Here is a 13562-nt window from a genome sequence, read left to right as displayed (position 1 = left end):
GGCTTCTTTCTTGGGTCTCCTTTCGCTTATTCACAGAATGCTGTTTAGAATATATTAAGTATGTCTTATCTTTGCCACTTGATTTGGGAAGACTTACTTTCTTGCTACCTTATATATCTTATGTGTCCTGGTAAGGTAGGAACATTAGTTCTTAACCTAAATTGAATGTAAGGTGTGGCTTCTTGCCCCCAGAAAAATAATGTCCCATCAGAACCTGGGTGTAAGGTTGGAGGGTTGCAGGAATTAACCTGGGCTCTTGCCTTTAGGAGCTCCGGGTCTGGTGGGGGTGAGGGTCAGCTGCCAGGTAAACCAGCAGTGCCAGGAGGTTTCTGCTGAGAAAAGAATGAAGCACAGGGGCCGGGTCGCACAGGCATGAGTCTGTTTTTCAGGGAAGAGAGGAGGAAGTTCCAGGAAGGCCTCCTATGGGAGGTGATCCCGGAGGCTGGTCTTTGGGAGTTGGTGGTGGCAAGAGTGCACTCCACGAAGTCATAGAAAGCCTGGCCGTGCTTGAGAACAGTAGATGGAAATTTGGAGAGTGTAAGCAAGCCACTGGAGAAAACGGATGCTGGCCAGTTAAACAGCAAGCCTGGGACACCAGACTCAGGCCCACTGAGCTAAAGAAGTTCAGGAATCGGATTCCAGGCCTCCCTGGGAGGCCACCCCGGAGGCCACCAGCAGAGGGCGCATTCCCGCCCGCTGTGCCTTCGGTCTGCAAAGCGGCGGCGCGGAAGCATTTCCCGGGGACGGGGCGGGACTTCCGGAGGCGGCCCTAGATCTAGGGGGCGCAGTGGCAAAGAGTCGTCGCTCTTGCCGAGAGCTGTCTTTCCTCTCCGCACGTGTCCGCCGCCGCCTCCGCTGCAAAAATGCTGCCGCTGCTGCGCTGCGTACCTCGCGTCCTGGGCACCGCTGTCGCTGGCATCCGCGCCGCCGCGCCCTCCCTGCCGCTGCTGCAGCCCGCGTCCAGGCCGTGCGTCCGGCCCTTCGGGCTGCTGAGCGTGCGTGCGGGGTCGGTGCAGTTGCCCGGTCTCCTGCGGCCTTGGGGGCCCTGCGGCTGCGGCTGCGGCTGCGGCGGACTGCACACTGAAGGTAAGACTCGTGCTCGTGGGCCGGGGGCGTGAGGGACCAGAGCCTGGGTGGGGCGGGGAGTCCGGGACGAGGAAGTGTAGACCACGCGTGGACAGCCCGGAACCGCCTCCGAAGTCCACATTTTCCCACTTATCGGCGACCAGCGGGTTAAACCCACGTGTGATCGCATTTCCCGTCTTCCCCCACCTCTGTTTCACTTTGCGGAGAGAGATGCTGTAAAGCCCTGGAGACCGACTCTATTCTCAGTCTCTCGAAAATGGAACTTTGCGAAAGCCCAAGGTCGCGGTTGGAAGTAGCGTGGTGTTGTCTGTTGGCAAGTGAAAGAGGGTAATTGCGAATTTCCTTGAAACGCGGTAAGGAGTTCATTGTTGGGAATCACTTTTCCAGAATCCGAGCTTAGCTTCCCACTGATAGCTTACGGCATTTTTACAGATGAGGAAATTGAGGCTTAATGGAAATGAGTTGGGTTAAGTTCCCAGAGCCCCTGTTAATAGGAGTATTAGAAACAGCCCAAATCCAGGTCTCTGGTTGTAGTAACCTGGGTCATTTTCCGTTTTATACTGATTGGCTCTTTCTGTAACTTATTTCCATTGTAGGGGACAAAGCTTTTGTTGAATTCCTCAATGATGAGATTAAGGAGGAAAAGAAGATACAGAAGTATAAGTCTCTCCCCAAGATGTCTGGAGGTTGGGAGCTGGAAGTGAATGGGACAGAAGCCAAATTAGTGCGGAAAGTTGCTGGAGAAAAGTAAGTACCGGGGGCCTGTGGACTCCAGGGAACCAAATCCATGACCCTGCAGGACCTGCCCTGACTCACCCACAGCAGCCTTTAGTTGAGGCAGGTACTTAACAGACCCGTGGTTTCCGAGAGATCGTAGGATTCATTTGGATAACTTCAGAAGCTTCAGGTCGTTCATTCACTGCACACTTATGTGCTGTGGTAGTTAATAAGGAGATGGTAAGCAAGTAGCACCGAAGACAAGTCGCTGGGAGCCTACTGGACCAGTAGAGACGTCAGTCACCAAACCCTTGCTGGTGAGGGAAGCTATGCCTTGCCTAAATCTAGGCATGCAAATTCAGAAATTCCGACAGCACCCACAGAATCTCAGATTTGCAATGCTGACTTACTATACTACAGGCTCTGGCTGAGGAAAACAAAGCTCCTACTCTGTTTATAGTTGAGAAAGCAAGATAAGGGTGGGGTTGCCATACAGTAAGGGTCACCATGAGAAAGATGGGAAGACTTTGACCTGCTTAAGCTGTTTGTGATCTACTTTGAGTGAATTTTTGTATATGCTGTGAAGTAGGGTTCTGGTTGCTTTGTTTTGTTTTGGTGGTGTAGTGTTTTTCCCCTCAGAGGTCAATCATGTATTCTGAAACGTGACCTAAACCACTTTCCCGGGGTAAGCCATAGGCAGTTTGGGGCCATTATAAGGAATGTTCTAATGAACATAACTGCATTTCTGTGCCCAGGCGTCAGCTTGGTCCGCGCTGTTGCAGATTAGACAGATTTTGTGGCTGAACCTCAAACCTCAAACCGGCAAGGCAGCCAGTTAGCACAGCTCCAAAGGGGAGTGGTTACAGTGTACTGTTGTCTGCAACTCAGCAGTGCTCGTTCCAGATCTCTCCATTTCAGATTCAAATTTTGGAACATGATATGTCAGGTGAAGGTTCTTACAACTTAAAGTTGTCATTAGTTGGTGTTTGTGGCCTGCTTTGTGATTATAAAACTTCCCACAACTGCTCTGAGGAATGAGCCTGTCCTGCAGCGTGTTCTTTTATTTTTTTGGCGGTGCCCTGTGTCTTGCAGGATCCTAGTTCCCCATCCAGGGATAGAACCCAGGCCACGGCAGTGAAAGTGCTGGGTCCTAACCACCAAACCACCAGGGAAGTCCCCAGCAAGTGTTGCTCTTTGTGAGGCCTCCCCTTCCTGGGGCCAGGGCTGCTCTCCATCCTCAGCTGAGGCCACAGCCCTCCAGTGCACCTTCTTCCCTTCCTCTCGGGCAGATTTTCTTCTAACGGAGAAAAGCTTTTAAAGGAGGCTTCTGCCCCCTGCCCCCAGCTTCTCAGCTGCTCACCACTGGAAGGTGCCCTGGAAAGACGAGGGTGGCAGTGTCAGTTGGCTGTGGCCAGGAGGGGGCCAGTGGACACAGGTTGGCAGTGAGCCCTGGATGCTGGCCTGGTGACAGGAGCCCACACATGACTGTATTTGCCTGAGGAACAAGTGCCTAATTGACTTCCAGCAGCCAACACATAGTAGGCCCACTTCAGACCTGCTGAACCTATCTGTGGATGGGATGCGGGCACCTGCCTTTTGTAAGTTCTGCAAATCACAGGTGCATTGTTTCAGCAGCATTTTTTTTTTTCTTTTTTTTTTTTTTGCGGTACGCGGGCCTCTCACTGTCGCGGTCTCTCCCGTTGCGGAGCACAGGCTCCGGACGCGCAGGCGCAGCGGCCATGGCTCACGGGCCCAGCCGCTCCGCGGCACGTGGCATCTTCCCGGACCGGGGCACGAACCCGCGCCCCCTGCATCGGCAGGCGGACTCTCAACCACTGCGCCACCAGGGAAGCCCTCAGCAGCATTTTTAACTGTAGCAAGCCTCAGTATTTACTCCTCAGTTAAGAGGACATCCTCTGTTGTGTTTTCTCTTGCCTTTCTAGGGTCACTGTCACTTTCAACATTAACAACAGCATCCCACCAGCATATGATGGGGAGGAGGAACCCTCCGAAGGGCAGAAGGGTGAAGAACAGGAGGTAGGTTGGTAACACTGTAACCAGCCTGTACCTCCTAGTTCTTACAGGCTATTCTGGAGGCTTGGAGAAGGAGCATCGGGTTTTGTTTTGTTTAAATTCTCTTAACACTAGGAGAGAAGGCAAAGGGCAGCCATCCTTGGGCCTTTTCTTGTAGAGCCCCAGAACCGCGTGGCCCCTTTTCTTTCCCAGGGGCGAAGTAAGTTGTTACCTTTAGGCTTAGGCTTTATAATTTGCCCCGTGTTCACTTAATAGGAAGGAATTGAAACCGTCTTAACCCTTCCCGTGACCAGGAGGTAAATTATCATTTGGAGTGTTTCCAAGTGAGGAACGCTCTCACACGTCCCAGGCTGGTAATAAACACCGGGTAGGGGCATCAGAGACTTTGGCAGGGTCTCTCCTTAAGGTGCTGCCCTTCTTGGTTGGACCTGGATGCTGCTCAGTCCTCAGACATTTTAGGAAGCAGTGTGCCCAGCCAAGAAACCAGCCAGTGTGAGGGCCGCAGGGTCCCCAGGCTTTCTGGCTGGGCTGGCATGGTATTGTCTCACGACCCAGCTCAGCTCCCTGGAGCGCTGGCCCAGCACTAGGACTGCCCCACCCCTAACACACACACTGGCTGGCTCACCCTCAAAGGGGGGGTTGCTGTGCTTTAGCCAGAGGCACCAGCCTCTGGTCCTGGGCTACAATAAAGGAAGATTCCGAAACAGCTGGGAAGGGATTTTGGAGCTTTAGGCCAGCTTTGTAGTGGATGGATGTAGAAAAAGGCCCAGGAAGATTAAGTTAATTGGCACTCTCGCTGGGGCTAGAGTTCAGATTTCCTGATTCTAACCTTGTAGAATTAGGTTAGAACCTAGTATGTATTAGGTTCTAATATGTAACCTTGTATGTTCTTTAAACGAGTAGCGTGGCTAATAGAAGTGAAATGCTGTACTAAATATATGATACTCTGCAATCCAAAACATAGTCTACAACTCTAGAAAGGATCCACAGGATGGGTTCAGCCCAGTCTGCCTGAACAAGCTGGTACGTGGCTTTAATACTCTCGTGTTAAAAGATCCTAGGCTCCTTATTTGGGAACATCATAGTGTAGCGGTGGCCATCAGACCCCCCGAACTGAGACCTTCGGTCCAGACCCCTGCCAACAGAGACGTTTACTGACTCGTTCTTGTTTCCCCAGCCTGAACTGACGTCCACTCCCAATTTTGTGGTTGAAGTTGTAAAGGACGGTAGCAACAAGGCCCTTGTGCTGGACTGTCACTATCCGGAAGATGAGGTGTGTCGAGTGGGGTGCTGGCGGCCCTGGGGACAAGGAGGGCCTCCGGGGACCTTCCTGGTCCCATTTAGCTGATACTAACATTTTCTAGCTTAGACCAACAAAACTGGGAAGGCTGCGGGGGGGGGGGGGGGGGCGGTGAGGGAGCAAGGTTAAAATCTGAGTTTCAAGCTATATGTAGTCCCTTTTCTTTGCATGAGTCTGGCTTGTCCTGGGAAACCTTTCAGTTTTCCCCAAATATTGTCTCTTGTCAGATTGGACAAGAAGAGGAGGACCAGAGTGACATCTTCTCCATCAAGGAAGTGAGCTTTCAGTCCACCGGCGATTCTGACTGGAAGGACACAAATTACACGCTTAGCACAGACTCCCTGGACTGGGTGAGTGCTCGGTAAGGTGACGGTGCTCTTGGGCCTTGCAGGGGAGCGTCTAGTCCAAGGCCACACAAAGAAGCATCTTAGTAAGTGTCTCAGGTGTCTTTTTCTTTCTTTTTTTTTTTTTTTTTTAACTAATGTTTCTCCTTTTAGGGCTTATACGACCACCTAATGGACTTCCTTGCGGACCGAGGGGTGGACAACACTTTCGCTGATGAGTTGGTAGAGCTCAGCACAGCCCTGGAGCACCAGGAGTACATTACTTTTCTCGAAGACCTCAAAGGTTTTGTCAAAAGCCAATAGAGAAGACAAGGTGCCAAACACCTTAATTTTACGGCAGGCTTTGGCCAGTGAACAACACCTACTCTGAAGCCAGACCCACATGCTTTGAAATGGTTTTCATCCCAAAATCATGGAAAATAATTCAATATTAACTTATTTCTGTTGCCTCTTATTTACCATTTATTCTCTACAAACCTGTTATTTCTAGATTTTTGTATAACATAATGATGGACAATAAAATCTCCAAGGTGATTTATCTTTTCTCTTTCTACTCCTTCCCTTTCAATCTGCATTACGAAACACAAAGAACGGAGAAAACTTTGAAACATTTTAATACAAAATAAGTTATAAATGAAAGACGTGTATTTACAAGGCCCCTTCTCGAGACAGAACTTGTTTCCAGCCCAGTGGATCACGTGCGTCAGGCTTGGCTCTAGAGGATCACAGCCCAAGTATCACAGGCCTGAATTTAAATAGAAAAAAGTTAGCTTAAATTATATTCCAGTCACAGAAGTGATCTCAGTACGTGGTTAAAAGTTGTAACCAGTAATGACATTTACGCTGCTCCTTCCACGACCTGGGCTGCCTCTGTCCCTTCCTTTCAGGGAGTGACTGGCCTTTTTAACTGAAGTGACTTCACTTTTCTATGCAAGTAAAGTTCGTCAGAGAATAAACTGCATTTTTAAACATTTACCTCTTTGTAAGCTATTTCTGCCAGGGCGGGAATAAAGCCAACCGCTGACCCGCTTTCCCCACTGGGTCCTGTTGGGAGGCTTACCAGACAGCTCATGAGAAGACTGGACTTGGCCTCTGTTCCTTCAGTGACCGAAAATGCCGGCGTGTGGGGACAGCGTGCGCCGTGCCCCTTCACGCTGTCTTCTAAACAGGCGCGAAACTTCTGCTCTGTCACCTCTGGAGACTGAAAACTAGCAAAGTTAAACTACAGCCTAACCTTAGTCGTCTCATAGTCAACAGGTCGAAGATCCCGATTCCTCATACCATCCTGTAACTCTGGGTCGCCGTGATGGCTTCATTCCTCGCGCCTTTAAACACGCTCACGGTCGTGTTAAGAGGGTCTCTTAAATAACGTCCATCCAACTAACCGCCTCTCCAGATGGACCAGTGCTCTCCACTCAGGCCGCAAACACTGCTGCCCTCCGCACCAGGAACGTGCGGAGCTCGGAGGCTTCCCGGCCTCCCTGTGTTTCTGCCTCTACCAGCCAAGCGTATTCTTAGCAAGAGCCGGTGCTCCTTGCTCCTCCGCGTGTCTGTGCTGGCTGAACTGGCTACTGTAACTGACTGATTTCATTATCTACTATGTAAACCAATGAAATAAGAGAATGAATCGAAGTTGTGCTTTTGTGATAAGTGGAATATTGAAGAAACAGTCAAAAAGAGGAGTCCCTAAAAAAACAGGTGTTGAATTAGGTAAAAGATGGGGAGGAACAATCCTGAAGTGCACTCGGCCGCTTGATGCACTTTTACAGAAACAAAACAGGAGATGCTAGACGAGGCGCTTGAAAAGCAGTTTATAAAAAAGAAAAACACAAAAAACCTCCGCTCTCCAACCAGCAGAGCCTCGCCCGGGGACTGGCAAATAAGTGTGTATGTTTAAAACTTCCTATAAAATGTTTCATTTGTATAATTTACCACTTCAACGAACTGGCAAACTTTGAGCCACGTCATGTCAGATAAGAGGGCTCCTGTATTTTAAGACCACTGACACTTAAAATTCTGAATACAGCTGTGTCTTCATATATGGAAAATTTTTACGGAAATCAGATACAAGTGTTTCCAATTCTAAACCGGGCTTTCTAGAAAGCTCTTAAGCAGCGGTACATTAATAAGTACCTCACAAATACGCTGTCTGTATTCTCACCGTGGATGATTACAAGCTACCAGTGGGAACTGAACTTGAAGTTGGGAAGAGATGTGTGCAGAGGTGACACGATGTGTGTGAGGAACACTCACATGAGACGGGATGTACAGGCCACACTGACACATGACCACACCGCTTGCTATTCTCAGATTGTACCTGGAAGCAGAATTGGGGTCCCAGAGCATTACGGCCAGCAGACCTGGATCCCCCAACCTTCCCAGAAAATAGATTTGGGGGGAAATCCCACTCACCTTGGAGTGTGGGGTGGGAACAAATAACGCTGAAAAAGTTGTGAAAACTCTTACTTTGTACACACAGGACAGATGAGGGAGTTTGCTTCCCACTCAGCCAGCATGACGCTGAGACACCTTTCATCGAACTGCAAGCTCTTCTCGTACTCGCTGATGATGGACTGCTCTGCAAGGCAAAGGACAGCTGGCGAGTTTCACCACACGTCACCTGGGTCGCCCTGTCCTGAGTGCTAAGCTTCACGTTCAAAGGCATCATCCACACAAGAGAAATATGCGGGCGAAATCACACTACCAGTCGCTCGATATTTACTGCCCACGCTTCATCTTGTTGGATCTTTCCCCTCCTGTCTGCCCTCTCCTTGTGAAGTGATGAGGCTAAGAGACAAAGAGACAACTTTCACACCCATCTCCAGAGGCCACAGGGGCAGAGATGAAGAGTGTCAGGGTCCCAGGAGCAGCTGGAGAACGCGGACGCCGACGGCTTCGGACGCCAGGCCCACCTGGCTGAGTCTAAGGTGAGCTGTTTGCCGGTGTCCACAGACTCAGGCTCTGTGTTGTTCAGAACGTGTGTAGCAAACATGCAACAAGCCCCAGTACTTTAGTAGGCCTGGGGTACAAAGATGAAAAAGGCTGGTCCCTGCTCTTGATGAGCTCACCATCCAGACTTCGGAGAGGGGTCAGCAAACCACAGCCCACAGGCCATTCCAGCCCACCTAACATTTTTCATTTTTAAAATAATTTTTGGCCATGTCACAGGGCATGCAGGATCTTAGTTTCCCGACCAGGGATCGAACCCGTGCCCCTGCAGCGGAAGCGTGGCATCTTAACCACTGGACCGCCAGGGAGGTCCCCCACCTTCCATTTTTTAAGTAAAGTTATAATGGAACAGCCACGCTCATTTGGTTTATGTATGGGCTATAGCTGTTTTCACACTACAACAGCAGAACTAAGTAGCGGCAATAGTCTAAATATTTACTATCTGGCAAACACAGAAAGTTTGCCAACCTCTATTCTAGAGGGTTCCTTATGACTGAGTATGGCAGAACACAGCAAATTCTTATCACTACAGATTTTTAAATTAAATATACCCTAAGAGAAATATTTAGTGAGTCCTGTGTTTCACCACTAAGATAGGTTTTGCAGGTGAGGGTGAAGAGAAAATCAATTAAAAAAGAATTAAAGTCAAGGAATATACAGTCTAACTGGAGTCAACACACCAATCATAATAACTAACGTTTGTATAGCACTATGTGTCCAATGCTGTTTTAAGTTCTTTATAGGTATGAACTTCTTCACTACTACTTCCTTATTTTAAAGATGAGGAAACAGGCACAGGGAGATTAAGTGCTTTGCCCAGCGCCACACAAGTTAAAGTGGTGAAGCTGAGAAGTGAATCTGAGCAGTCGAGGCCAAGAGTTCATGCTCTTGCATTCTCAAGATAATAGCTGTTGTGTATTCAAAACTTTCTATATGCCAGGCACTGCTCTAAGTCTACACACATTAGTTAAGCCTACAAATAGTTTTGTAGTTTCACCGAGTCAGTCCGTTATCTCTATGTAACAGATGACAAGAACTAAGCCTAATCAAGATAGGGCCATGGGAAATAAATGACTTAATTATATAAGGTGCTAAATGGTGCGCTCTGTGGTGCTATGATTCCGCAGGAAGGGGACGGTCACAGGACCCTGGGGAGTGAGTAAAGAACAGATACAAGGGGAGGCACTTAAATTAGGTAGCGCGCAAGAGATCCGACCGTGCACCATCCTGCAAGGTGACAGGATTACTACTAATCTATTAACAGAGAGGCACTGTCGGGTAGTATAGACACGGGAACTGGATTCACAAAGCTGATTTGACTTCCCAGCTCCACCAGCAGCTGTGCAACCTGTGTAAGATACCACTCTCTCCTGTCTCACGCTACCTGGTAGGGGCATCATAAGGAGAGAACCATAGCATGGAAGGAGAGGTCTGAGCACAGGGCCTGGAAACAAGACTATTATTATTGGGAAGACAGCTAAGACCTTAGAGTAGAAACAGAGACTTCTGGATGCTCGACTGAAGATGGAAATAATGAGTTTAAAACATTCTGTTCAGAAAAAAACATCAGCATTAGAGCATCTAGAGATATAGGCAGGAAGAACTATTCTTAGACCTCACCTTGATCAATCAGCTCCTGTTGGATTTCCTCCAGCACGGCCAGGTCCAGCGGCTCCTCCAACTGCAAGAGAAAGTAGGGTCAGCAGAGGTTTGAAGTTATGATCAGCTGACAAGACCCACAAGGATTCACACTTGGAGGCTGGCTTGAAGAACTCAGATTTAACTGAGGAAATCAACCCAGTCCTTCTGTAGAATGTGCCGACAATGCGGTAATGTGGCCATGCTGAGAAAGGCATCAACAGATGATTAAACCAGCCAGTGACAAAATAATGGTACGACATTTGGGGGAGACAGTGTAGGGTAGCAGCTAAGTATGTGGCTCTGCTAAAGCTCTGTGACCTTTAGAAAGTTCCTCACCTCTCAGCCTCATTTCATGCCTCTGTAAAGTGGGAATAAAACCCACCTGAGAGGGATATTGTGCGCACTAATTGTGATTACGTAACTCAAACATTTGGCACCGTGTAGGACACATAGAAGGCACCAAATATGCCTCTTTATTACAGAGAGCCTTGATGTTTTCAAAGCAGTTTCCCACGTTTCTTATACTGTCCTCACAATACCGACACTATCTTCTTCATCTTACAAATGGGAAAACTAAAGCTCAGAGAGGCAGAGAGTTAATAGCAAAACCAGGATCAGAATTCCAGAACTACTGACTTCCAATCCAGTGCTCTTCCTGATACATGGTAAATGGTCTCCTGCCCACACCCAGTTCCTAACCCTGGCTGAGATTAGAACCAGAAAGTTCCTGGAGACCTTTTTAAAAAGAGAGATTCCTAGCTCAGGCCTACTGAATCAAAAGTTCCAGGGGTGGAGCCAATGAGTGAAATTTCTTTCTTTTTAGTTTCGTAAGTGATTATGATGCAATGATGCAGCAGGTCGACAGCCTGGTATTTATGAACCATTAATTAATCTAGAAGAGTCTAACGTAAAAGGTAGAAGAACCTGGGTGAGAGACCATTAGAATCCTGATTGGGGGCTGGAGGGTGGATGGGTTAAGAGGACTTGAGGAAATAGGCAGAGAGGACACTGGCATCCTTGGTGCTAAAAACACATATCCCAGCCTGACCTGAGCCAAGGCCTCTGGCTGGCTCTCCACCGACTGCAAAGCATTCCACTCTTCTTCCATCACCTCCTGCACTAGAACGGTGTTCTGAGCTCCTCCTGACATATTGCCTCCAGCCTGGCGGTATTTGTTCAGGAGCCTGTACCGGCTGTTCCTCATTCTCTCCAAGCATCCCTTGGAAGAAGGAGAAAGAGGTGAGGGGGGAGAAAGGCAATTCCGTCAAAAACAAACAAAAAACACCTCTTAGATTAGTTGTTAAAACATTAAAGGAACTTTACAGACACAAAATTTCAACTCTAATCCCAACTATTGTTATTTTGGCACCTTCCTCTCCAGCCCTTATCCACATGTAGATGGGTGAAATTACAATGCTTGGGTCATGTATTTCCAGATTGACATATTTCATAGTCTATCTTTTTTTTTTTGCGGTATGCGGGCCTCTCACTGCTGTGGCCTCTCCCGTTGCGGAGCACAGGCTCCGGACGCGCAGGCCTAGCGGCCATGGCTCACGGGCTTAGTTGCTCCGCGGCATGTGGGATCTTCCCGGACCAGGGCACGAACCCGTGTCCCCTGCATCGGCAGGCGGATTCTCAACCACTGCGCCACCAGGGAAGCCCCATAGTCTATCTTTAATGCCAGCTTGCTTAATGGTTGGGTGATAATGGCACAGCATCCACTGTGCTAACAGGACACTTAGGTTGCTTCCTAATTCTTTTTTTGTGTGTTTTGTTTTTGTTTTAAAATAAATTTATTTATTTTATTTATTTATTTTTGGCTGCATTGGGTCTTCATTGCTGCACACGGGCTTTCTCTAGAGGCTTTCTCTAGATGTGGCGAGCGGGGGCTACTCTTCGTTGCGGTGCATGGGCTTCTCATCGTGGTGGCTTCTCGTTGCAGAGCATGGGCTCTAGGCACATGGGCTTCCGTAGTTGTGGCACATGGGCTCAGTAGTTTTGGCTCACGGGCTCTAGTGCGTAGGCTCAGTAGTTGTGGTGCACGGGCTTAGCTGCTCCGTGACATGTGGGATCTTCCTGGACCAGGGCTTGAACCCATGTCCCCTGCACTGGCAGGCGGATTCTTAACCACTGCGCCACCAGGAAGTCCTGCTTCCTAATTCTTGCTACTCTAGATATGATTCTGGTAACTGCCATCCTGTACGATGTTTCTCAGCTTCAGACAATCTTGTCCCTTAGGGGACATGTGGCAATGACTGGAGACATTTTTGGTTGTCACAGCTCTAGCTGTAGGGTTACTGACATCTGGTAAGTAGAGGCCAGGGAGGCTGCTAAACATTTTACAGTCTCAGAACAGCACCTCACAACTAAGGACTATCTTCAAAATGTCAATAACCAGGACTGAGAAATCCTGCTGTCGACAGTCATTTCTAGCATCAGATTACTCTCCTGGGATATATCCACTACTTAAGAGATTCCTGGAAAGACAGGCCTTAGTACTTACAGGAACCAGACTGAGCTCAGGATAGGTCAGAACTGACCGTAGGCTACAACTCTGCTAAGACTTAGTAACTGAGGCTCAGAAGAAATAGTTTGGAATAGGAAGAGAAATAATTTCCGGGATTAGAAATAATGTCTAATTATTCTGTTCTTCTGTGGAATAGACATAACGACTCTCTCGCTTGCGGTGAGTGTACAAGGTGCCTCTCTGGTGTCCACCGACCCGACATCGGCGGGTGATGGTGGTGCCACCGTAGAGATGTAGAGGTGCGGTCGCGATCACACTTCACACTGAAAGCAAACCCGAGTCCAAAAGGAAGGCTTCCTGGGACCGGGCCGTCCCGGCACGGGCTAATGCCACACCCAGAGGAACAGAAACTCCAGGAAGTGGCCGGGCGGTGGCCGAGGCCCGGACCTACAGGCGAGAGGTCCGGGTTCCAGGTCCACCTCCACGGACACCTGCTTCACCTGGCTGGGCTGAGACAAAAGCACGGAGGAGAGCGGTTGCCGGGACGGACTAGGGGAGTGACGACAGCCCGGCCAAGGCTTTCCAAACCCCACACTCACCTGCCTGAAAGCCTCTTTCCAAGGCGGCGAGCCCACCAGTTTATACAGCGAGCGATGCCGAGACCCTGAGCCCTCTGCCATGTCGTTTAAGCGCGTGCAGAATCCTGGGAGTTGTAGTTCTTGGGTGCTGGGAATTCTGGGAAGCGTTGTCCTTCCGGCCGGCCCCACTCGGAGACAGGCTTGGGAAACCCCAGAATGGGTGACTAAAGAAGTGACATTTGTGAGGTCTGCCCAACCTGGATTGAGGGAGGTAAGTCTTGAGGGAAGGTTTTAGATGTTTAGGTTTATCCAGGTGGAGGTGTCCAATACGCAATTAGATACACAGGTCTCAGCCGCTTTCCCCCCAGCTACTAGCTAGACTTCCCGCAACCCCACAGCTTTCTCTAAGCAGGCACTGGCATCTTGACCTTCTCGTCCCGCCCCCT

At 49.1% G+C, this 13562-nt stretch overlaps 3 protein-coding genes across 4 annotated transcripts in view; 2 read left to right on the top strand and 1 right to left on the bottom strand.

Moving 5' to 3' along the window:
• The first annotated feature begins 729 nt into the window (after window positions 1–729).
• On the top strand, window positions 730–6015 carry C1QBP (complement C1q binding protein). The gene is made up of 6 exons (XM_059046805.2): window positions 730–1086; window positions 1683–1833; window positions 3747–3840; window positions 5015–5110; window positions 5365–5487; window positions 5635–6015. The coding sequence occupies exons 1-6, from the start codon at window positions 864–866 to the stop codon at window positions 5782–5784; spliced, it is 837 nt and encodes a 278-aa protein (XP_058902788.1). The 5' UTR covers window positions 730–863; the 3' UTR covers window positions 5785–6015.
• A 63-nt stretch (window positions 6016–6078) lies between these two features.
• RPAIN (RPA interacting protein) lies at window positions 6079–13512 on the bottom strand. 2 transcript variants are annotated; one of them, XR_010838185.1, is made up of 7 exons: window positions 13138–13276; window positions 11120–11290; window positions 10051–10111; window positions 7894–8059; window positions 7735–7798; window positions 6542–6682; window positions 6079–6226 (listed from the first exon to the last, which is right to left on the bottom strand). XR_010838185.1 is itself a non-coding variant. In XM_059046833.2 (7 exons), the coding sequence occupies exons 1-7, from the start codon at window positions 13216–13218 to the stop codon at window positions 6197–6199; spliced, it is 660 nt and encodes a 219-aa protein (XP_058902816.1). In that variant the 5' UTR covers window positions 13219–13512; the 3' UTR covers window positions 6079–6196. The 2 variants fall into 2 exon arrangements, 1 of the variants encoding a protein (XP_058902816.1); XM_059046833.2 differs by having other exon boundaries at window positions 7948–8059; window positions 13138–13512.
• The window catches only part of NUP88 (nucleoporin 88), a 38566-nt gene continuing 38280 nt past the window's right edge, over window positions 13277–13562 (top strand). Inside the window, exon 1 of the mRNA XM_067021216.1 lies at window positions 13277–13387. The gene's annotated coding sequence lies outside the window, so the exon portion shown is untranslated. The remainder of the gene's footprint in view (window positions 13388–13562) is intronic.

Source organism: Kogia breviceps, chromosome 19, assembly GCF_026419965.1.
Source record: "Kogia breviceps isolate mKogBre1 chromosome 19, mKogBre1 haplotype 1, whole genome shotgun sequence".
In the NCBI taxonomy this organism is placed as follows: Eukaryota; Metazoa; Chordata; class Mammalia; order Artiodactyla; family Physeteridae; genus Kogia; species Kogia breviceps.
Note: the sequence above shows the minus strand (reverse complement) of the source record. Positions and strands in the feature narration are given on the sequence as shown.

What these genes read in the sequence shown, in the direction of transcription:
- RPAIN (XM_059046833.2), bottom strand. Translation starts at nt 13,218, where the DNA reads ATGGCAGAGGGCTCAGGGTCTCGGCATCGCTCGCTGTATAAACTGGTG. An exon ending in AGCCAGAGGCCTTGGCTCAG is followed by an intron (nt 10,112 to 11,119) that starts GTCAGGCTGGGA and finishes TTTCTCTTGCAG; the next exon opens with TTGGAGGAGCCGCTGGACCT. An exon ending in GCCTGTACATCCCGTCTCAT is followed by an intron (nt 6,683 to 7,734) that starts GTGAGTGTTCCT and finishes GCTAGTTTTCAG; the next exon opens with TCTCCAGAGGTGACAGAGCA.
- C1QBP (XM_059046805.2), top strand. Translation starts at nt 864, where the DNA reads ATGCTGCCGCTGCTGCGCTGCGTACCTCGCGTCCTGGGCACCGCTGTC. An exon ending in GTCACTATCCGGAAGATGAG is followed by an intron (nt 5,111 to 5,364) that starts GTGTGTCGAGTG and finishes GTCTCTTGTCAG; the next exon opens with ATTGGACAAGAAGAGGAGGA. An exon ending in GCACAGACTCCCTGGACTGG is followed by an intron (nt 5,488 to 5,634) that starts GTGAGTGCTCGG and finishes TTCTCCTTTTAG; the next exon opens with GGCTTATACGACCACCTAAT.